Raw genomic sequence first — 25063 nt, forward strand, 5'->3', positions numbered from 1 at the left:
CACAGATGTTACTGTTGTGTCCATGGCAAATAAATTAACTGAACTAAAGTCACTTTACATTTCTATTTTTACCTTATAGTTCCTCTCCTTCTCAAACTGCTCTTCAAACTGTTTGATTTTCTTCTTCAGGTGCTGGAGCTTCTTGGTGAGTTGGTGGGTCACTGAATCTCCTCCTCTCATCGCCTCTTTGGAGCCAAACGATGCTCGACGTGGCCTGGAGTGACGGAGGATACACAAGTATGAATAAACTTTTCAATTCTGCTCCGACTTGTACCAAAGAAAATGCCTTCAGGTTCTGATTATAGACGAATGCTCTCCACTCATCGTACCTCTGTGCTTTGGTGGGTGAGGTGGCGTCCAGGTCCTGCTGGAGGAACCGCTGGGCACTGTGGGCTCCGAAGTCGAGAAAGCGGCGTGCGAGGAGGTGAGGGTGGGACCGGGAGGAGGAGGGGGAGGCATCCTGTCCTCCCTCCTCCTCTGCCTCTTCGCCTTCCTCCTCCAGGGGCAGAGGGGGGAGAGGAACCATGCGACCGGCCAGCGGGGAGAGCTGCGCCTCTCCACTCTCGTTGTCGTCCTGCCAGGATTTGTAAGCCGGGACGGGGTCTGGAGAGAAAGAGATAAAGAGAGGAGAGAGTCAGAGCAAGTTAACGGAGGTGAGGAGAGGACGAGGGAAAAGATCAATTTAATCCCTGGCTCACAAGAGTGTTAGAAGCGAGGTAGATGCCGTTCATGTCATTATGACACACACAAAAGCTGCCTGGGAGGGGGGCTGCTGAGCTGATACATTCAACAACAAGTTTTCTTCTTTTGTACCCTGCTGACTCACTCTCTGCCTGATTAACGGTGTCTTGACTGTCAGCGTTATGCTAATGAGCCGAGTAGAGGGGAAAAAGTGGGGAAGGTGAAGGAAGAGACGAGGGAGAAACAGAGAAGCGGCGTCAGGAGAAAAACTGTGTTTAGAGAGATCAATCTGCCCAGTGACCCTGCAGCAGGAGGCAAGAGGGAAGATAACGCCAGCCGTGTTATCACATCCGAGGGAAGGACGCGTGTTTCACATGCAGGGATTTATCCATAACCACACAGGCACATTATAAAATGTGAGAATGTGTCAATAAAGCTTCCCGTGCTGTGTCAGAACCAGCAAAAACAACAGTAAAAAAAGAAAAAGTTAATGAGAAAGGATGAGATGAAGGATGGGCAGGCTGGTGGAGGTGTAACTACTTACCGTGGCCTTCTTTTTGCAGGTGCATACATGAGAAGTCTATGGGAGGGAGGTGGAGATGGGAGGGGGGTGACGCTGTTTGGATGGAAGGAGGAAGAGGGGGAGAAATGGAGGAGGGACAGGGAGAGAGACAGTAGAGAAGACGAGCATTGAGGTCATCATTCATTCACTACATGTGACTTTATGTTTTTTGTGTATAATGACAAAGTGTCAAATCTTTTCCTCAGTCATACGAGATATCTTGGGATTGATTGGTTATGGGGGAGATGAAGGAGAAACACAGCTCACAAAATGTTTGATGAGTTTATAGAAATCCCTGAGAAACATTTAAAAATGCAAAAGACACAGACATGATTTTATCTTACATTTTTAAAAGCAACTAATGATTATTTTCATCATGATTATTCAGGTAATTATTTTTTAAATTTTTTTTTAAAGGCTCATCACATGAGACTTCAGATTGCTTTCTTTATCCTACCGACAGTCCACAACCCAGTCTCCTCATTTATTATCATAAATGACACAAAAAGGCAGTAAATCCTCACACTGAAGAAGCTGGAAGCAGCAAATTTTGACATTTCTGCTTAAAAAATTACTGAAACAATAAATAGATTTTCAAAAAAGTTGATGACTTTTCTTTTGACTGACCCATCGATTAATGGATTAATCGTTGCAGCGCTACTCTTAAATAATTAGATTTTCTTTTGTCAATATTGGGAGATTTACTTATATTTAAGTTTCAACATTACTCAACTCTGACCTAAAATCTTATGAACAAATATGGCAGAATGACTGAGTTCAACCACACTGAAAGAAGGAAGGAAGTCTTCTCACGTCAACAAGTTCTCCCTGGTTTGAGTGTGTAAATGTATAAATCAAATCTAAAATTTGAGTAAAGGTCAAGTTGAAAATATCTGAAATTAATTTGATTTCATATTTATTTTGGTGGCGAACAGAAAGCACACTGTGATAGTCGAGACAAGTCGGTACCAACCTTCCCATTGGCTGTCAGGAAACAGTTGGAGGTGGGGGTTCTGGCCAGAGTTCGGTTGGCATGGCGACAGAAGGTTCCTGTTGTTCTCGCTGGTGTTGGCGTTCTGATCACAGCGGCAAGAGCCCGAATCCTGGAGGAACAAAGAGAGACCGAGCCGAAAGACAGTTCAGGAATGGAAGGACTGAAGGAAAGTACAGTACGTAGGCAGACTGATACAGTTTGTCCTTCATGTTATTGATACTTACACAGCTTATGGTGTCACACTGAGTCTGCTCCATGATGTCACAGGGTTGATTGTCCTGCCTGAAAACAAAGAGAAGAAGCATGAAATTGCACTTCAAGTAAAACAAAGAAAATACTCGACCAGTATTACACCCATAAAAGGTAACACACACATTCAACTTGAACATTTTCCCAAACTGTAAATTTTAAAGAGCATACTTTCACGTGTTCGTTGCTCAAATATCTAGAGTTGATTTCTTTTTCTTCTTTTATTTATTTCTATGTAAATAAATCTAGAAAATGTCCTTTTTTCATGTGCTGAGTCTAACAGACCTGAGAGATCTTTGAGCAAAATCAAAACCCTTCTAATGTATTTTAATTTTAATTCCTGTGGGTAATTCTTCCACCTCATTAGCAGTCTTGATGAGGCATTGTTGGAGTCGGTTGTAGATCAGGACAACAACTGAGAGTCACACAACTAAAAGCCTTTTCACATCATCAAGGATTTCTTGTGGGGAAAACGCACAAAGCTGTCAGGAAATCTCACATTTGTTACACCTCAGTGCCGCGTCTGTGACGTTTTTTCCATTTCTCCTTAAAAGGTGTGAAACAGAATTTAAGCATTAGCTGCCTGTTTTACACTTAAACACTGCATTACACATCAACCACAGTGCATTAGCACAACCCAGAGGCGTGACACGGGATGATGTATGAGGTGTAAATCTACACGAGGAAGCGGTGTAATTTAATATGTGTTGTGTGTGTGAGAGAGAGACAGAGATAATAATGGTCTGTTTCAGATGCAGCGTAAAAATGAGCTCCGGCTGAGGCAGCATGTCGAAGTGATTTGTAAACGTGAGGTGTCAAGTGATCTGTTCAGGACAACATCCCTGCACGAGGTAAAGAAAAGACACTTCACTGTCTGTGGGAAAGAAGGAAGTCCTCTCTCCACATCAGTGAGATTCACTGGGCCACAAATAACATAACATCTATCTACCTGGTCCAAATGTTAACTATGTTGTGATTTTTGCTTATTTTGATGTAATTTCTTGGGAGTAAAAACATATTGAACTAAAACAATTCTGAATGTAGAAACATGAACAAAGTATTTCTTAACACTATAAGTTATTTAAACTATGTACATTCTTTAGTTTTTGAGATATGTTCATTTTTATGAGCGGAGATGTTTTGATAGTTTCATTCTCAATCTCCCCTGTGCCGACACTAGTATTTCTACTTATTGTGATGTAATTTCCTAGATTATGTAAAAGTGCTTCAAACCCCCAAAATCTGTACAACATAAGCTAAAAGCTTGTCAGTCAATAAACCAAATGAATTATTGAAACCGTATCATAAAAATCAACCTGTCTCCACATTTTGCAGAGCACATAACCCAACGTATGGGTACGTACGAATGCCGTAGCTGTTAGGTTGTTATTTTTATTTTTAAATGATTTAAACAGAATCATGCAAAGAACGAGGATGCGTGTTTTCATGGGATGAAACATTAAGTTGGACCAAATGCTTCTTGACTTCTTAAATTCCAAAGCATCTCAAAGTAACAACTATGCCATTATGTTCTTGATATAAGGTGAAACTAGATTCATTAAAAGCTTTAAAAGCAAATTGACATCAGCCCAGCGCACCTGGCAGTGTTGATGTTGTTCTCAGCATCTCTGACAGCGTCTGCATCCAGGTCCATTCCTGAGCTCTCCTCCAGGGTGGCGCCAGAGTCCAGTGAATCCTGGGAAAAAGCAACAGCAATAAATTAAGCCAGAGTATAAACAAACAGAGATCTCTGATAAACAGGAGCTCCTAGAAACTGCACGAATCATCATGTTTCGCTTCCTGCGAGTGTCAGGAAACACAAGGTTTTTATGAAAATCTCCAAATCCAACAAAGATTTCAAAGCCAAAGCAAACAGGCTTTTACCATCACAACTCGCATCATAAACACTGCTACAACATGTCTGATGATTTAAGGTGAGGGTAGAAAAGTTGTGAATCTCCTCAAAGTGGTGGCTGTCACATGACTCACATGAGAAGCATGTGTGTACATGCAACCTAATGTGCAGACATTGTGTATCCTGTTATGCAAAGACAGTATGTAAAATGTGTAGTTTGGTGCACAGGTGTTGCTGGCATTCTTCGGCTCCCGGCTCGTCTAATTAAAGAATTGGACTAAGATTATTATTTAACGAGGTGACAGATTTCTCATCAGTCCCGGGATGCGTCGCACTCTGTCTGCCATGTTGTCTGCTTCTCATCTCTCTCCTGCCGTCTGGACGCTAAAATGGTTCTTGGGAGGAAAACCACCGCATGGAGGGGATTTGATTTACACCGTATAATGGCTTACTAAAAATGTAAATGACACTCGCAGAAAAAATGTCTTCCTAATGTCAAGCCCTGAGAATAATGTGTATCACTGAACTATTCGAGATTAAAGAAACAAAGACAGATGAACAGGCGGCAGCGGTGAGACTCATTACCTCTTTGTGTTGAAACAGCCGATGAGATTTAAAATACGATACCAATGTCATGAATTGCACTACTTTGGCTCGGATGCAGCATGTAATCTGCAAAGTAACTAGTAACTAAAGTTATCAAATACAGTGGAGTAAAAGTATATTTGCCCCCAAAATAAAGGCAATAAAGTAAAAAGTGGAAGAAAATCGAAATACTCAAGTAGAGTACAATACTTGAGTACATGTACTTAGTTAAATTCCATCACAAGCACTTTAAGACAACAGATCTGTTGTCGTCTCTGCTGAGTTTCCCGGCTGAATCAGAGTGGAGCAAAGACGGACTGCGTTGATAACATCAGACATTTGGCCTCAGAATGAACCGACAGACCGAGACAGGAAGGAGGTTAGCGATGGGAAATATGCTGCGATCCCACTCAGCAACTGGTCACGGTGTGTGTATCTCCACTGTGTGTGTGTGTGTGTGTCATCTGATTTCACTTGCAAGTTGTGCCACTGTTATGTTCATGTTACCATTTGTTGTGAGAGACACGGATGATTCGGTTTCTCTGATGTCGAGCAGGATGCGAGTTAAACCACGATATTGTGCGAATTTGTGTGTGTGTGTGTCTCCCACTGACCTGCGTGTCTTTCTGGCTTTGTTGTATGTGCTGCTCGGTCTGTATGAGCGGGGTCTCCCCTTCTGTGTCGCAGGGACTGTCCTCAGGGTCAGTTTGTTGCTCCTCGTCTCCATGGCAACCCTGGTCTGCAGGCTCACTGGGGCTCACTCTGGAAAACAAAAACAGGGTTAATAACACAACGAAACAAAAATAATTGATGTATTCACATTCACTCACATACAACACTGAAATGCCACTGAGCCTTTGTGGTTGACGTTCACGCCAACATGTAACGTCTATTTTAGTCTTGGCAGTGTAAAACTCCTGGAGGTGAAGGACCACTGAACAGCTGCTCCCATCAACACGTAGAGTTTGCTAATTAACATCACAGCTGTCAACATGTTTACTGGTAAACTGATCCATCTGGCTGGCTCCGTGCCTTTGTACACTATGTTCACTATGACAAATATGTGTCTTTAAAGTTATCTGATGCCGTTTTCAACCACTGAGGAATCCGTGTTACGCATGTTTCAATCGGCAGGTGCACGGAGGAAAAAACAGCTGAACAGGTGTATTTGTTTTTCATGTCTGTGTGTGTTCTGTGTGTGTGTGAATGCTAACGTGTGCTCTCACCCAGCGCTGTCGTAGTTGCTGAGGTCTTGGTCGATGGAGGTCTTCAGCTCGAAGAAGTGCTGCTCCACTGCAGCTCTGATGGTTCGCTGGATTATCCTGGGAAAACACAAAATAACTCAAATTAATTCATAAAGATTTCCATGTGTATTCTCTTTTTCTTTTACTCTGTGTGATGACAAAATGGACCATCTTCCTCACATCACTTTGTGCTGCGTCCTGAACAAAGAGCCGGGCTATAATGTGACACCCCAAGTTCAGTATTTAGCTTTTTTACAAACAAACAAAGGTAATTAACTTGTGACATCGAGATAACAAAAAAATATCACTGCCCGGCGTCTGTATTTTCATCTTTATGGAAAATGATAAATTAAATCTGCCCATAATGAATAATATGTGGCAACGCTTGCCTTCTATAATAATGCATGTTATACAATTATTATTCTGTGCAAGTACTTTGCATTTTTTAACTGTAACCTGTTCATCCACCACTAAGAATCCATCCAATATTTAATAACGATCTAATTTCCTCTTACTGATTAGAACAAAAACTGTGCGTCTTAATGTTTTAACACTAACTGCTACTAAAGCTACTATCCTCTGCTCAGTGATGTGTTATACTCCTCACTGTGTTAAATCATTGAATTGTCTCTACATGAGATTAATTTATGTGCTCTTTTGTTCACTTACACTGAATCCAATAAGCTTAGTGCATTGTTCATCCATTTAATTAAGATCTCGGTGTTTCAGAAGAAGGTTTAGCCGTGCCGAGTGAAAACCTTCATGTCAGGAACCACGTGTAAGCCTCGTTACGTAATCCCACCTGTCATCCGCCTCTTTTTAATGAACAGAACGAGCTCTACTAATCAATTAACAGACAAAAGACTGGAGCTTTAAATGACAAATGGATGTGTTTACCTCCATGTGAAATACAATAAGAGACATTTACTGAAGGTTGATCATGAATCGAACGTTGTTGAGAGTCTGTAATCACTGCAATGCTTTCTTTTCTATTCTGGGCTTTTTTACAAGTCCTTATAAAGTGAATAACCTGGTCCAGTTCTGAGAGGATTAATAAGGCCTAAACTAGAGCCAGGGACGAGAGGAGGGGAGGACGTAACGGCCTATAAAAGGTAACAGCAGCAGTCAGTCTGACCTCGTCTACACTGACATGCAGAGGCTGAACCTTCTTAAACTCGCATGACCACGTGTGTGTGATCATAATGTGTCCCTCCATCGTTTACTCTTGCTTCTTGCAGGCTGTTAGCTTTGTTTCTCCTCCAGCTTAGACAGCAGTAGAGGTTGGAGATCTGGTGGAGAAAGACTCCAGCTCACTTCGCACTCCTCCACACCAGCTGCCACCGCTGACGGATCTTCATCCATGACATCATACTGGGTGTGTTAGGTGTGTGTAAACTCATTTACACCAACAAAGTTACATGATTTGGAGCTGGAACATAACTACGTTCGGACTCCATGACCATTTAAGCTAAAACTCACAAAGGTGTTGAGCCTAAGGTCAAATAAATCTGTGTGCGTGTGTTGACGCCCTCACAACTGTGCACAAATTTCCCTGGATGGCGAGCCCACCTTCGCCGCAAGCAGGAAGCTCTACGAACAATAACCATCCGTCACACACAAACACAGTTACCTAACACAGAAGCACTACAACACGATGTGCTTGCAGTCTGTCTCATTCACACACACACGGTCAAGAGAAGCACCATGTGTGTTTGCTGCTTTTGTCTAAATCCGTCCATGCCTCCCAACAGAGGAGAGGCCTTTTGAACACACCCTGGTAGCCAGAGGAAAATGAAGACATTAATCACTCTCAGACACAAGACTGTCTCAGCAACCAAGATCCTGCAGCTACCTAACGTACTCCTGGAAATGGAAACAGGTAATGTACTCGCGTGAAAGGTACAAACTTCTGGTAGAACTGGAACTTAAATTACATTTTCCCCCACAAGCTGGTAAGACTTCTAATATGTTAGTTAGTTATACGTAGCATTATTTTACGTTTCATTAGATTACTGAACAGCAGGGTGTAAATGCAACAGAGCAAATGATGTGAAAAAGATGCTTATTTCAACCTGAAGAGGAAACGGTATGTGTTCAAACTGCTCAGCTCTGAGAAAACCAACTGAAGCTCTCATCCACCTCAACAATCCCCCTGCTTATGACTAAATGCCCACCAATCTTCTTGTTTGCTTGCTTTTTAAATTGCAGCCTGCACAGGTTTTTGTTTATCTTGATGCTGTTTGACTGAGACACATTTATTTCATAGAAGTAAAAAGGTAAGCTGGACAGGATCTATATTTCACTGATTTCAACTGCAGGAGACAGACAAACATGATGAGACATTTTAAATATTAAAAGATCTTTGGTTTACACGAGTGACTGTGTGGATGAAACACCAAAAAATGTTGACAATCAATCACTCAAAGAGATTATTCAAATTCAAGCATTTCCCTCACATTGAAATCAGTTAAATGAAACATTTTCCAAATGTTGTACAAAACCCTGTTTTATAGATTTTTTTTTAACAGAAAATTCAATCAGAAATTCAATTAAATCAGAAAAATCAGGACCAACTTGCTGCCATTTTGTTCTCTGCAGTTATTAAAGCATCAGACTGCTGACTGTATCTGAGCCTTGAGACACCCTGTAGTATTTGTGCCATCAGGCCACTAAACTCACATTAATGTAAAGCACCACTGAAAACGATTTTACCCTGCTGCCGTGTCATGCACCGGTTCAGAGGCCTGACAGTCATGTGATTGCTGAGTTCATGTCCTCGGGGCTCTAAAACCACCAAGTCAGGCCAAATGCTTTAGTTTAGCTTCGTAATCAAAACACACGGCCGGCCCTCTTCCTTCCTCCTCGCCTCCTAGCTTATTGTCTCTGCCTCTTCAGCAGATGGCTCTTTAGTCCCTCTTCACACCTAACCTGGTTGTCTCTCTCACACCTTGTTCGCAGTTTTTCTATCATTCTCTTGATAACGACTGCACGATTTAACTGCTTATTTTACGATTTCTTTCCAATTAGTTGCACATAAAATGATTCGTCAGATTTCACTTTCTTAGCGTTGCTAAAATATGAGGCGTGTATGTCTGCAGGGTGTTTGAATGAACATTTGCGTGTGTGTAGTGCCTATGTATGTTATCGTAAGTGGATAAAATTGTGTGTGTGTGTACTTACTCAGCAGAGTCAGCAGGCAGGATGGATATAGGGGAGAGGTGGGAGCTGTAGAGAGAGAGAGACAGAGGGGAAAAGGACAACATGGTTAGAACATCACGTTCTTCTTGACTCCCTCCTCACACTGACATGACATGACATGACCTCGGAGGGCGTGGATGTCGGACAGCAGGAGTCAAAACAGGGAAGAAGAACGACAATAATAATTAAACCACGGCTCCATCTGTTGATACTGTGTGTTAGAGGGTGTGTGCTGAAAAAGGATGAAATAAAGACGTGTGTAAGTCAGCACGAGGAGTTTATGTTCTCACAGCAGTTGTCTTCTAATCTAGGATCCTTTGTGCCAAACGACAGTCTCAAAAAACGCACCACACACACGCACACACACACACAAATACACAAAGTTTCAGTCGGTGGCGCCACTCTGGGTGGGCAGATTGTTATTTAGGCTACAGAGCTCTGTTAAACCCGGCTGATCAGATAGAAGGGTGTGTGTCAAGTCATATTTGTTCTCTGATGTTCCTCTATAAGCAAGGAAGTGTGTGTGTGTGTGTGTGTGTGTGTGTGGCATGAAACAGGGATGAGACGTATCCATTGATTCAGCAGCCTGCCCCACACACACACACACACACACACACACACACACACACACACACACACACACACACACACACACACACACACACACACACACACACACTGACAGGCACGCCGGGACTCCAGATTTATATAACACTCCTACACACACAACACAAGGTCGTCCACATTAGGCCCAAGTGCATGGGTACGTATCATATATACTGTGTGTGTGTGTGTGTGTGTGTGTGTGTGTGTGTGTGTCTCTGCCGGTCAAAGTCATCACATTAGAGGAACAGCAGCTGATGTTATGCAAGGTTTTTGTGTGGATGTATGTTGGCCGTTTAACACAACCACACACACACACAAAGGCACAATCCTAATGCAGTAAGAAGTCGTCCTCAGGTAGGTCGATGCAGACTGAATTATTAATGGCAGATAGGGCACCATAATGCCCTCCATCTGAATTCCTTGTTTCTTGTTGCTGTTCCTGCCCTTTTCCTTCAGTCGCCTCCTGACTTTCTCCTCTAATCTAATTTCTCTCTTCATTAGGGTCATTTTTTCCACATCATTTTGTTTTTCTCCAAACAAACAAAGTCTCCCTTTCCCCCTGATTTCTTTTCTCAATTTACTCATCTCTTACCACGACTTATCACACTTACTCCATCTTTCTCTTTCTCTCAAACTATCCCATCATGCTGTGTACAAACATCTTTTTCTCTACCCCTTAGCTCATGTCCTCTTTTCTCTATCTTTCACTATTTCCTTCCTCTTTGGCTCTCTCTGGTTTTAAGTATCTCACATTCCCTTTTCCGACACCGTAACCACGATCAGGAATGTGATTGCGATGGAAAGACAGACAAAAAGAGAAAGAGAGGTACTGGTGTTGCAGAAATTAAACAACAAACCTGCCATAAAAGCCCCAAAAAGCCCAAAAAACTGTGGTTGTGAGAGAGAGGGAGTAATAAAATGTGGAAAAAAAGGACATGGTAAAAATCCAAAACAACCTCCCAAGTTGACTAATTACATACTTGGATGATGTAAAACTAACTTCTGACTTTGACAAACATCTATTTTGTCCACGTGACAAATATTTTTTGAGTCCATAAATATCTGGGCTGGACTGAGATACTTTGTCATTTGAAACTCTCCCTTCTCCTCCAGTTAGTCAACACAGAAACGCACCCCGCAGGCTCCATACAGCATCGACTGTCCCTCTGAAGGACTGACAACATCTGACAGCAGGCTCTCCTGCTGAGTCGTACCCTTGGGACCAGGCTGGGTGGCTGCATCACTAACAATAGATCTTTGATAGGGTCCCCTAGGATGTTACATAATCTTCATGTGCCTTAAGTAGCAAAGATAATATCTGCCCTTGCACCATTTTGCCCCTGAAGACTTGATTTAAAATCGTTGCTGCCGTCCTCGAGCTCCCTCAGAAGCAGAGATGACATTTCTATCAGTGTCAGTTGAGCCATAAAGGACATAGATGACACGCTTCATAGGACTTCTGGGCAATTCGTCCCTGCTGAGGACAACATGAAGGGCAGAGAGGACTGAGCAGTCTGGGTCCCTGATGTAGCAGAAAGTGGTTTTGATTATGTCTCATTATGTCAAACGTTTCCTGCAGTTTTTCTTCACTATTCAAGTCATATTAACGAACATGCTTTACACCGCGGGGTCAGGAAGGATCTTCAGTATGTACCTGTCAACAACAGGGTGACTTCCAAACCACCTTAAGTCTGAATCCAAATGTCCATCCTCTGGAGTCCTCTCGGACTTCAGTCGTACGAACTGTGACATGTTCACTGTCTTCATGTCAAGTTTCCGTGAGCGTTAGACTACAAGGCTAATATAAGTTGCTGATAGACAGAGACTACAATAATAAAATGCATTTTGATTACTTCTATAGCCTGTTCTTCTACATGTCTCTGTATCATGATGTGGTTGTATAGTATTCTGGTCAACAATGTTTTAAAGTAATATTTAACATATTCAGAATAAGTTCTTTTTGTTTTTGTAGTCGGCAATTGAAAAACTTCCACACATCCATATTGTAACTTAAATCTGCGTAATTAAATCGCTAACATCTGGTGAAGTCTGCAGAAAGTCCAGCCACTTGGGGGCCCTTGTGGACTGGATGTATTGTGGGTTTGGACGGCCCTCAGCAATCGCAGACTTCCTGCGAATGTGTCCTCAAAGCCCGGCGACTGTAAGGGGAGTTAAGTTGATATTTGGATGAAGCCAAAGACATATAAAGGTTATTTTTGTGATTTTGGCCTAAAACAAGTGCAAGGGTGCCAAACAAGCACAAGTTGGCCAATAAAGGCTTGGCTTTCAAAACTGCTCCAAGTAGGTCAGATTAGATGAGCTCCTGTCCTACAGACACGACCGCAGTAGAAGCCAAAGACGGAGATAAAACCTTGATCACATCTTAAGGAGTCACACCTTCAGCTAGCTGTTCTTTGGCAGCGATACTGTAAAATCTTTTAAAGTGACCTTAGTAGACAGTCACGTCGTCTTCGATAACGTCTCAGAAGCAAACAAACGGTCCGCATGTTTTTTGATTTAATGCTCATGACTGATGCTATATTTCATCTTCTCATCCCTGAAAACTACCAACTATCATCAGTCTACCACCTCTGATATTGTTTTAAAATTAGATTAAGACACATTAATCATTATGAGGTTACTATCATTGTGTCACTAAGTGATTTATCAACTACATCCTAGGAGGCTATCTGAGGTGAAGGGCTGAGAAAAATGAATTCTTGCCAGATTCACTTAGATCACATCAGGCTAATCTGCAGTCTGCTAACCAGATCTTCAGTCTGATCACAGCAGGAGAAACGTCTCTGGGGGCAGATTACTGCATCACCTGAGGGCTGACGAATGCACTTGCTGGAATCGCTTTGTATCATTGTACTGTGATCAAAGTGCTTGTGTTTGTTTTTCTCTCACATTCTCACTTACTGTTTATTTTTCATCTGATTCTGTTTTCTTTCACACTTTGGGCTGCATCTTTGCACAATAAAGTACTGAGGACTATTATTACTTTTGATTTCATTTGAAAAAATCCCATTTATGAAGTAAATGACAAGACTGAAGGCCATTAGAGAGCTTCGGGGTCACACAATGTGTCAAGAAATTAAATTAAAATGTATTATTGGGCCCACTTAAATTATGTGTTGGTGCACCTAAATGAAAAACTAAGGCTCACCAGAGCAACCAATGTAAAAAGTTAGTCTGGAGCCGTGCATAAAATTCTAAATTTCAATTAAAATGTAACTTGAACAAGTCTTGTGTACAGTGTGTTAAACTCAACAGCATCTAAATTGATTTAACTTCTGAAAATAGTCAGAGGAGTGGGATGAGGCGGGCCTATGTGGGCACTGCAGCGGTGCATATCAACTTGCTGCTGTAGAGAAGAGACAGCGAGAAAGTGCAGCTGGTACTGACGTATCGATTCTGTGAAAAATGACTATCAAAATTATTTTTTTCATATTCAGAACCAATATATATTGATGATATATATAGATATTTTGATTTGTATATATATTTTTTAATTACTTATTTTAGAGTCAATTAACCTTTAAAAGGCTGGTGACATATTACTGCCCCTGCATGTTTCACTGATAATGAAACAGTTATGGATTTGTGCATAATTAATTGTTCAATCATTTTGTTGTTGTGTAAGCAGCTGACCTAAACACACTGTAGTACTACACATCACATATAGTATATAGGGCAAGAGTATCATGTCACACAGCTAAGAGTATATACTGCAGAGCTGAGACGCTGTGCTGTGGTCAGGTATCAGTGGCCTCATCTCAGCTGACTGAGTGTCTAATCACCAAAAACACGTCAGAAAGAACAGCGATTTGTCTGCTGCATTTTAACTGAGAAATTAAATAACACCAACAGTGGAGCTGTAAATGGTAATGAGATAAAGGGACTGATCAAGGGTGTCCTCAGATTATCAACAACATTTGCTCTGACGGCTCGATGTAAAGGAAACAAAGACAGACTGGCTGTGCGTGTGTCTAAGGTGAGTTCGAGGTTAGTTGTGATTCCACAGTGGTGCTGCTGTCAGCAGACCTGACTCCGCTCTGCTCTGACTGGGAGGTAATACAGACTGCTGCAGTCTACGCATCCACCCACATGCTCGCACACAAACACACACACGTACATTTCACACCTCACCTATATATCAGCATGCACGAGAGGACATATTTCACTTCAGCTAGTGACCTACTTCAAACACACACGCCATCTCTTAAAGCCTCGTCGTGCCTCAACCACAACATCACACAGAGCCAGATTCACAGAAACACACACACACACACACACACACACACACACACACACACACACACACACACAATCATAAGCATCATCTTACATCTCATAAACAGCTCTTCGCTGCCTCTGAAACAGTAAACATTTATAGTCCTTCATGTCAGAGCCAAGAAACTCGCTCAGAGCCTGACAGCATTCAAACAATCCACAACTCAAACACACTCCAACGATTTCAGATCTGTGTTTGATTTCCTGCTCCTGTGTTTGTTCTCACCAGTTGTTTTGTTGCAGGACTAAATATGACCAGTGCAGCTCTCCTTCTGTCATTTTCCCTTAATCATCCCACAGATGTTCGGCCATCTTAGAATATTTTCTGTTTTGTTTAGTCGACTCAACAGATCTCCCACGGCCCCTCTCTCCACCTCCTCAACCCTCCTTCAAATTAATCTTCGCTCTTGCAGTCACGGGGAGCTGGCGCAAGGTTGCCAATTGCTTGCACTTAAAATGTTTGGCACAGCCTGAGAATGTGAATAACATGACATATTTTAATAAACAGAATGTATGCATATACGGTACGTTTGTGTCAGAGGTTTTTTGCAGTTTGTGGTGTCACATAAAACTCCAGATCTAAGCTGCATCTAAAGGTTATTTTGTCTACACCTATTTTGACAATCAGTTGATAATTTCAGTAATTTTTCAAGAACAATACCACATTTCTCTGATTCCAGCTTCGCCAAAGTTAGGTTGTCCTGTTTTTCTCTGTTTTATATCGTAGTAAACTGAATATCTTTGGGTTTTAGACCGCTGGTCAGACAGAACGAGACAATTGGCGAGGTCATGAAACAGAAAGTTAATGTAACTCAGCTGTACGTACTTGAATTTGCCCCAAACTTCACACGTCTGATAGGACGCCAGGCCTGAAGACATTTTCATGCAAATAATCACTTCATCACAGTCACAGTGCCACCTAGTGGCAACAGGAAATGACATGATTTATACATTGATCCATAGATCCACCTCAACATTGTCAGAAAACACTTAAGACAGACGATTGTGTGTTTTCATTGGATGTTTATCACAATGGTGATATTGATCATGAGAATTAAGCCTGACACATAAATGCAAATCACACCACATCTCCCACCAAGCTTCTATGACTGTAATACATTTAGAAAACATTTTTTAATATATAGTCTGAAAATTGATTGCAGAGATTTTAAGGTACTCAACGATGCGAAAACTGTATGGAAACTGCCAACATCTGCAATGTCCTCCAATTATGAGTGCACCTATTGCAAAAGGTGAATGGCTTTGATTTATCAAAACAGCCCCTTTGAAACAGCTTATATTAAAAAGGTGAAAAGTGCCATTTTCTGCCCTTCTGCGCAGCAACATGCTGACACATTCTCAGCCAGCCCCCCTTTTCTTTCTTCATACTTAGATTGCATAACACAAAATCAGCTGTTAAGTAATGCCATGACCCCTTTCTCTTCATCTCCAGCTCTGTTTCTATTCCTGTAAAAGAAAAGTCACAGACTTCCCCTCGTCTCCGATTCTCTTTCATCTCTCCCTGGCAACAAAACAATGAGCAAGAAACACAATCCAACCTCGTTCCCCTCCATTCTTCCATTCACAATAAAAAGCATTTAAATCACACACCATGAAGGTTTCCACTGATTCATTCCAGCATTCATAAGTTGATCCGATCCTCTGGCATTCCCCAGTTAATCGACTTAATTAATCCCATTTCTCGCCCTTTCCCCCTCTCTGTTACCCTCCACTGCTCATCTATCCATCAATCCAGTCACATATTTGTGTCATCCATCCACCCATCCACCCTTTCCAATCAGACTGTAGGAGTTACATAACCCTGATGTTTACCTCTGCAGCAGAATGTCACAGGCCATTCTCATTTTTCCAGCTGTGTTTTCTCTCACTGTGATCTGTCCTTTCGGTCTGGGGTGTTTTGTATCAGTGGATGCAGCCTGAAGGTGTTTCAGTAGGTCTCGCAGGCTGTTTTCAGTCAGTTGTGCCTCTTCTTCTTCTGCCCAGTGCGGTCAGCAAGCTAACACGCAGGTTATTAAAGTCCAGTTGGTTTTATTATTCTTTGAATCCTGCAGAGGAGTCGGCTTGACTTTTAACCAAACTCAGCACGATTTCGGTCTCGTCCTTCTTTTTGCTTGTTAACCACTTGACACATCTCCTGTCGGAGCAGTATCCAGCTGTTTAGCTTCTTCTGTTTCTCCTCCCTTCAGATATCTTCTCTTTCAGTATCGGGTGGGTCTGTGCCGTAGGTCGGCCTTGTGTCCAATGGGAAGGTTATCCTAGTTGAGCGCTCTGAGGTGTCAGCGTCAGTACCAGCAGGTCTAGCAGCAGATCCAGGGTATCGCCTGGGTGCATTCTGTGGCGTCCTCTGAACCGGTGTGTGGGTGTGTGTGTGTGGGTTCTTGAATGTGTGTGTGTGTGTGTGTGTGTGTGTGTGTTGGTGAGTGAGGTTGTCTCACTCTGCACTCTGTCTGTAGAAGTGCTGCAGTAAACATCCAGAGCTCTGCTCAAATATACGAGCTTCTGATGTAACCTGGCAACAACTCCAGGAGGACCAATGGGATGAGAGGGGCTGACATTGAGAGCCAATTGTATAGCGGGAATGAATTATGTGGACCAATCACGAGGAAGGAAGTGGGAGGGTGTTTGATTTTTTTTGGTCCACTCAGAGGTGACTATAACTCAGCAGTTATTACAGCCGACCCAGTGGGCTGTGTAATGGCGTGCACACACACACACACACACAAGCATAAACGAACACACAAGACGCACGTAATCACACACCTCAGACTTTTACATCACCCTCTATTAGCCTTCTGTAACGACAGCCTTTCGTTCAACAAATCATTGATCACAATGGGAGTGGCAGTGATACATAAAGAGCTGATCAGAGAGAAAGACAACGAGAGGGAGCACAGGGGGGAGGAAAGAGGGGAGGAAAAACAGCATCAGAGAAAGGAGGGCAAGACGTATTCACATGTAATTAATGTGCTTTAAAAGTGCACTTCAGAGTAATATCTGTCTGCACTGTATGAGAGATGACATTCGACAACACTGATAACAATGACAGAATCGAAACACTCACAAATCACTTCAAAGGAAACTAGGTTAGTTGCTGTTGTCCTCAAATTGTTTCTGTGCGTCAGTCGGTGTGTTTCCAATAGGACGAGACTACAGATCAACTTCTTTCAAATCAAAGTCACAGACAATATCATACTGGAGAGTATAAAGCAAGCACCAGAAAGCAAAGCCTTGCAAAGAGGGGGTTTAATCTACCATGTGATTGCTGCCTGACCAGTTGATCTGAGCTGGAGTTGTGTGACTGAAAGCTTTAAAATACACTTTGACAAAGATTTCCCAAAGAGAAGCGATAAAGACAAAGATTATCAAAGAATAACCAAAGAAAACTTGACTGAAAGATGAGTTGTTCCGATCTAAATCAAATAAACCTTTAAACTCTGTGTCACCGGCTGTTTCAGAGAAGCTACTCAGAACATTTTGCTTGGACCAGGACAAGATAAGCCTGTTTTATCAGAAACACTATAACAGAATGCCATTTTAAGATGCAAGTGATCGCTTCCAGAGATCTCACTGTAGGAGAGCAACAAGAATCAATGTTTTTTTTTAAAATGCATTTAAAGCTTCGCTGACCGTTTTTGGCATGATGCCCACTAAACAAACAATCCAAATGTCTGCACCTAAAGTCAAGTATCATAAATCATGCAGAATTGATGGGTAAAAAGTCAATTTATACAAAAGTAAAATAACTAAGTAAGATATCCTGGAACTAGAATTAAGAAAAATTTGGTTCTGGTTTCATCAAATCCATCAATTAAAGTTTTGTGTCATCTATAAACACAATATTATCTACTTTCCATTGTTGAAAGCTTTTGCCTGATCAGGAGCCACAGTGGGAGCAAGATACAATGTGCTGCTGTTCTTCTGTCGTCTGAAAGATCAAACTATGAGGTAATAGGATAAAACATTCACACAGTGTATTGTTATGAAGTTTGGGTATGTTATGTCTTAAGAGGAACTTTAGAGATCCCAGAACTAACTCTGAGCTCTGATATCTTTCCTTGACAAAGCTGAAGATCATATAAGTAAGAAAATAACCTTTCAATCTATACAGTAAAAATAATGTTTACCCAGAAGAAAGTAAGAACTGTTGCTTAAACAGCTGAAATGATTAATTGATCAACAATTTTGATCTTCGATTGATTGTTTAAGACATTATCAACTAAAAACACAGAACATTTTACTAGTTCCAGTGAGGATTTGCTGCTTTTATTCATTTAATATAATTGTACATTTACATATTTTGGGCTACAGACTGTGGACTGGAAAACATTTACAACATGAGAACTTCAACTTGGGCTTTGAGACCTTGTGATGGACATTTCTTGTCTATTTTCTGACATTTCTTCATAAAAAAAATCAGAATTGACCATGAAAGAAATTATGAGTTGCTGCCCCAGTTTCTACAGATACCTGCCTTATGCAATAACTTATGATAGGATGACTGGATACATGAGGTTCAACCATTTCTGACACCTGCCAACCTAAAAGAGTACTTGGTACATTATGAATTACAATGCAGCACAAGTGTTAAAGTACAAGTCCATTATGGGACAATGTGTACTTGACTGATTTGTAAAATACCCGGACAGTCCACGACTTCCTCAAACAGTATCAAATAACTTTCCAGAAATCTTAAACTTTATCGTTTGTGACTAACACAAAGAAACTTCAGCGGCTATCTGCGGACACAACGAGTCCCTGTAGGGTGACAATCAAAATAAACCTGTTTCCATGATGATTTATGAACGTGAGCGCTGTTTAGAAAGCCTCAAGAGACGGCTGTACCAGAACTGTGGGTGAGAACTGATAGCGCACGTGGTGAGCGTTGCTATCTAGGTCAGTTAGTATATCATGTTACACATTGTGCCCAGTGCTGGCGCCCAGGCCTAGGCACGACTGAGAAGTGAAGGGTGAGGAAAGCAGGGAAAGGAGGGCAAGAAGTGAGAGAAACTGAAGGAAAGAGAGGAGGACTTCTTTTTAAACAGTAATCAGTGATGAGTACAAGTTTTATACATTTACTGTATTAATAAGAGAGAATGCTTTGAGTTTTAAATTGATCTCACAATACTTGATATATCTCTTGATCTCTCTCTAGTTTTTATCTTTATTTTATGCATTAATATGCAATAAATATAATCTCCCTGTAGGTGCTTTCATGACAAGTATAAAATTTAATTCTTCGATCAGCTGCCAAAAAACCGATCATTTTGAATCCAGGAACCAACTGAAATCCCGTCATCATTTCAGCCACTGCTGTGGGGTTTGTGCTAACTGGATTGAGTTTCAAGAAATGTTTCATATTTTAAACTACTTTATGATTAATTACTTTCTGTGTGCATAAAACTACAGAACAGAATATTTTTTGTCAGAAAAAGTCAGCCAAATCTTATTCCCTCTGGTGTGAGCCATAGAGGAAAAAGCGGGAGTGATCAATGAAGTAGGTCAAAACACAAAAAGTAAACAGCTGATACTGCTGTACTGACCTATATACTGTCTTTGTGTGTGTGTATGTATATATATATATATATATAGGTCATGCCGACGCATTGCATTTGATATATATAGTATGTACAGTACGAGACAGGGGACAACTCAACTGAAACAAGTCAAAAGACAGAAGAAAAACCAAAAAGAGAAGAGGGTCAACACTGAGACACATACTGTATTATCTACACTACAAGGAGGGAGAACCAGTGTGCAACAGGTAGAAGAAAGCCTTGTGAAAGATGTTCTGTAAAATATGTATTTTAGTGCAAAAGAAGGCAGTAGCAACCATTGTTCTTTGGAGAAGAAAACAAGGAAGTAACAATCCAGGAGGCTTTTTATCGATCACAATTCTCCTTTAGTTTAGTTCTTGGACAGCTGTTTTTGCATTGGTGCTCATTGAAATGTCAAAACTACAACTGGATCAACGAGTGCAGGTGGTAAATCCATACATCTGCTCTCTCTATAGAAAATCAATGGGTTTGCTGCTGATTGTGTCTAAAGGCCCCGTTACACTGTAGAATTTGTGAGCTGTCTGAAATGAGCGCTGACACCTCTGAGAGAAACACGGTAATATCTTGGAAAATCTTGGTGTTTAGGAGCAACCAATAAAACACGAAATGACGCAGGATACACTGGCTGGCGTGACATATCGTGCCGTTTCTTAATAGAGTTGAGGAGGAACAAAACAGCCAAAGTTTTTTCTATTATTTGGCTGCATTTTCAAAACATATGAGCGGCACAGATGGATGACGTAGGATGGTACTTGTGACAATTCCTCATGAATTCATCTCACAATCTCAAGACATACCTCAAATTACCATCGTACAGTCCGACACACATCGTGAACAACATTTTATTAGACTAATCTTGCAAGGCGTGAATGCAATAAATTCACGTGATTTTTTTTGTCGCACATATTCAAGTCCTCTGTGGCTGCATGTGCACAAATCATCAGGTGTAACAAGTAAATGTACTTGACTTGTGAAGTGAGGAGGGGGCCTATATTTTCATCTGTGCTTGCTATGTGTGGGTGTACACGTGCACATTGTTGGCACAAAGAGAAAGAAGTGCAGTGTCATGCTTTGATATAAATAATTTCCACAGCTGTATAAGAAATCATGTGCGGGGATTCTCAGAGAGGACTAACACTGATTATCTGTAACACGAGACGGTACATGCGTCAGTAATGCTCCGATTGTTGGCGAGGAATGACCAGCAAGACTGAAAGCAGGAAGGCTCTTACTCTGGGACAAAATTGAAGACAAGTGTTTTATAATGTGTTTAAATGCTATCTTCTCTGTTGACCTTTTCCCTCCTGAGGTCTGATATTGCATTTTCACTCAGACCGGAGATCAATAAATCGTTCACAAGTAGGGACACTTTCCAATTCCCCCACCCTCTCCCTGCTCCGTCATGGCCGTCTCTGCCCTCCGATTCTCCGTTCCATCCATTAATCCCTCCCTCCCCCTCCTGCTCTGCTTCTCCTCACCGGGGCCAGGAGTTCATCCCAAGAGCCCTCTTCCTCAGCCTGCCGGGATAAATCAGTGGCCTCATAAAAAATACTTTCCACATACAGAGAGAGAGAGGAGGACATCAGAAGAGTGGAGAAGGAGGGAAGTAGTGACGGGGGAAGAAGAGAGATCAGAAGAGAAATACCAGGGATTATATATAGATTTGAAATGAGCAGAGGCTGTCAGCATGTAAGGTGTGTGTGTGTATGTGTGTTGGCTGTCAGAGTCTATTAAAGGAGCACTGCAACAGCCACAGAGGACAGACTTCCCCGTCTGTCAAGTGTTAGACAAACAACTCAACCAGAGTTAATGTTGAGTCACTAGACGGGAACTTTCTCTCCCTTTCAGAGCTGTCACAACCACTTATGATTCAAACAGTGACTGGCGTACACACGGAGCAGTGAGCTGCTCTCAAAACAATCAAGTCGTTTGAGTAAAAAAATGCAGATATACAGTGACTCAACAAAACGTTCACAATAGTGCTCATGGCTTGTATTTAATGAATTGTCATTCTGAGACAATCTTAGTGGGTAAACACTTCGTTCTGTGGGAATGAACTGGAAGAAAAGACAATAAATTAATGATCAACTGATAGATGCAAAATGCTAAAAAACAAAATAACTTCCCTCTGACTGATTTTCCAAAATAAATAAAAGTACTCCATATTTAAATTGACAATAACACATCCTTCATATTCAAATAAATTATCTCAACATGACCAGAAGTGACACAATAAGTTAGTTAATCGATCATCACAAAATTAATTGGCAGAAATTCATTTTTTCACTGGTTCCCCATTTTAGCAAAGTGAATATATGGAGTGGGAACTGGATTGTTGGTCGAACAAAGAAGCTGTTTGAAAATTTAGAATTGAGTTTCAGGAAGTTCTGATGGGACCTACGATACTGAAAGTAGGCATCAGTCGCAGCAACGCCACCACATGAAAATGTATAATTATTGTTTGTTTATGAAGACCTATTAGATGTTGGTCTATAAATCTGGACTAAAAAGAAATTTGATGCTGAAATACAATAAAAAGTTTATTTGGTGAAAAGCAGCAGGTCCTTACATTTAATCAACTGTTTGACACGTCTGCTAAAAAGAAAAGAAAAGACTGAAATAATTATTTATCAAAGAAGGGGCAATATTTTTGTATTTTTTTAATTGATTGATTAATTTACTAATCGTTGCAGCTTTATTCCACTTAAAATGCAGAAATGTTGGTCAGATGAGCAATGAGACTAAATGCTTGATGCCTTCAAAAGTGTGCTTGATATTTTTAGCAATTTAAACAGATGTATTCTCAGAAGCTCGGGGGGTAAATTATTTAAATATCTTTGTGGTTAAGGCTATTGAGTACAGGGTCTACAAATACAGCATTAATCCCCCCCGACCAGACACTGAGGTTAGACAAGGTCATGGGGGATGATGTCTGCAGGCTAGCAACAGCTAAAGACAATTAATACTAACTAAAACAATCAAATGAGACTTAGAGATAAAACTGTCTGGCCTGCGTCGTTTCATTTAAATGATTTGCTTCATCTTCATCAACAACGATTAAAGCTGTGAGTGCACGCTGAGTGCCGATGGACAACAGCTGCAACCTAAAGCCTTCATCCAATAAAATACACACAAATACACACCGAGGAATCCTTTTATGTTACCCCACAAACAATGCATTAACTACTAAACCACTTAGATACCAAAGATGCACACACGCATGCATGACACACATAGCAGCCTAAACTTTGCTGCCATTGGTGGCACAGTGGGCTTCATGTGATACACTACAGGTGATACATCCAGCTGATTACTTACATTAAGACAATGATTTTCTGAAATATTATGTTTAAATGTGCCAATTATGTATTATCTAATTCAAATGCGCTTGTTTGCATAAATCTCCACAGCCAGATCTTTAAACAATGTTTGTTTTGAACTTGTTTTTTACAACTGGTCCAAAGGTCTTCAACGGTTTTCAGGTCAAGGACCTGATAGAGGAGCTGATAGAGAGACAGAGCAGGAGAGCAGGAAGTCTAAAATTACCTTGCATATTAAACTGGGCCTATAAACTGTGTAGCGCAGCCTGTAGTGCCATGTATAAACACGCTAGCATGATTAACTTTACTAATAATATGTTGGAATATGTGAATGGCTGACATTTAAATTTTTGCAAATATAAAATCTTTGAAAATATTATTAAACAATTAACTGGCAGTAAATCAGTTCAGACATCATGTTAAAGCCCCAGACTAGTCCGAAAAAAGACATGTTAATGAAGTAAAACAGCCAAAAGTCTCATAATTGTGTTTTTGCCTGCCGTGTGTGGCCTTAAAATGAAATGTCAGCATTCTGGCAGAGAGATATAATGCATGTGCTGTATGGTCAAAGTCATGTGAGTGTGAGTGCGTATAGTGTAAGAAACTGTGAGTGTGTGTGTGTGTGTACGTGGATTATGGATTACTGTAATCATCTTAAAGGCCAGTAGGACAAAGCTAGCAGCATGACCCTGACTGACACACATGCAGAGCACAGTGCTGTAAAGAATCACAGCAGGCTGATTTATTGTCCTCTGCTTTACAACTTTATCTGTATTTAACAGGTAGCGAGCTACTGAACAACCAGAGCAATGTTGTGCAAACAGTGTTGAATAAACACAGATTTAACAAAGTCCCTGGTTTAAACGCCCGTGAGTCAGGATCTAAAATAGTGGATGATGAAACAAAATGAACTTTTCTGGATAAAAAAAGAAAGTTTAACTTTGCACTGTGCACTTCAAACACAACTGAGGATACAGAGTGATTTTTTTAAAAACAACTTCAAAACTCGCTCATATTCCCAAACCTTTCTTAAAGGAACTTTATGTTAAGCAACTTTTTATTCCATCAGTGCTCTATGAATAAATCTTCTTAGTTACCACTTCCTTCATGTTCTGTTCTGAGTCTGTCTGCATGTCTCTGATGAAAACTTAGTCAAAGTACTGCGCTGTTTTGAGCAGCAGACAAAATAAAACCATTGTTGTTGCATGTTTGGTTCAAACAGGACTAACTGTAGAAAAAACATTAGTAGGATGAAAAAAAGCTGTGCTTCTTGTCCCAAGATATAGTTTGTTTGTCCCCGGGTTTACTCAGACATTAAACGACGAATGAAAGTGACATTTGTGCAGTTTGATACACCCTCTCTGTTCACGTTAGATCTCTGGGTGTCTGAGTGTTTAACTCAGTAATCAACTTAAAGGAGATCAGCAGATCATAAGAACCTGAGAAGGTCTCCATGTTCCTTCAGGGGATTGAACTCGTTCAAGTCTGGAGGGAGACTTATTATCTTGTGTACGTAAGTGTCTGCATGTTTGCGTCAGGCCTTTGTTTTCTGGTTGGTTAGCAGCTACAGAACATCAACAGGTCAGAACACGAGCTCGGCATCTTTTAGTGAGACCAATTGGAAACTGCTGTAACTGATGACTGGATGAAATGAATGATTGAATGAGTGTGTTCGCAATATGTTGGACATTTAACACGGAGCTGCTGACTTAAGTGTTAATTTAAAGATTACATACATTATAACATATACATGACTTCTTAACATACTTACTGTATATAACTAATAAACATCCATGGTTAATTAACACAACTAGACTACTGACAACATGTCAGGTCAGATTTCAGACTAATCGATTCGTTGTTTGGTCTATGAAATGTGAAAAAATGTTAATCCATG

General features: G+C 41.0%; 1 protein-coding gene across 3 annotated transcripts in view; it reads right to left on the minus strand.

Moving 5' to 3' along the window:
- The window catches only part of fam13b (family with sequence similarity 13 member B), a 75746-nt gene that overhangs the window by 10041 nt on the left and 40642 nt on the right, over positions 1-25063 (minus strand). For all 3 annotated transcript variants that reach the window (XM_073486325.1, XM_073486323.1, XM_073486324.1), the window contains exons 8-16: positions 9351-9395; positions 6153-6248; positions 5541-5688; positions 4085-4182; positions 2462-2519; positions 2217-2346; positions 1226-1297; positions 330-603; positions 73-214 (exon numbers count right to left, since the gene is read on the minus strand). In XM_073486325.1, the coding sequence (XP_073342426.1) occupies positions 73-214; positions 330-603; positions 1226-1297; positions 2217-2346; positions 2462-2519; positions 4085-4182; positions 5541-5688; positions 6153-6248; positions 9351-9395 (1063 nt within the window). The remainder of the gene's footprint in view (positions 1-72; positions 215-329; positions 604-1225; positions 1298-2216; positions 2347-2461; positions 2520-4084; positions 4183-5540; positions 5689-6152; positions 6249-9350; positions 9396-25063) is intronic.

Source organism: Pagrus major, chromosome 18 (assembly GCF_040436345.1).
Source record: "Pagrus major chromosome 18, Pma_NU_1.0".
Classification (NCBI taxonomy): Eukaryota; Metazoa; Chordata; class Actinopteri; order Spariformes; family Sparidae; genus Pagrus; species Pagrus major.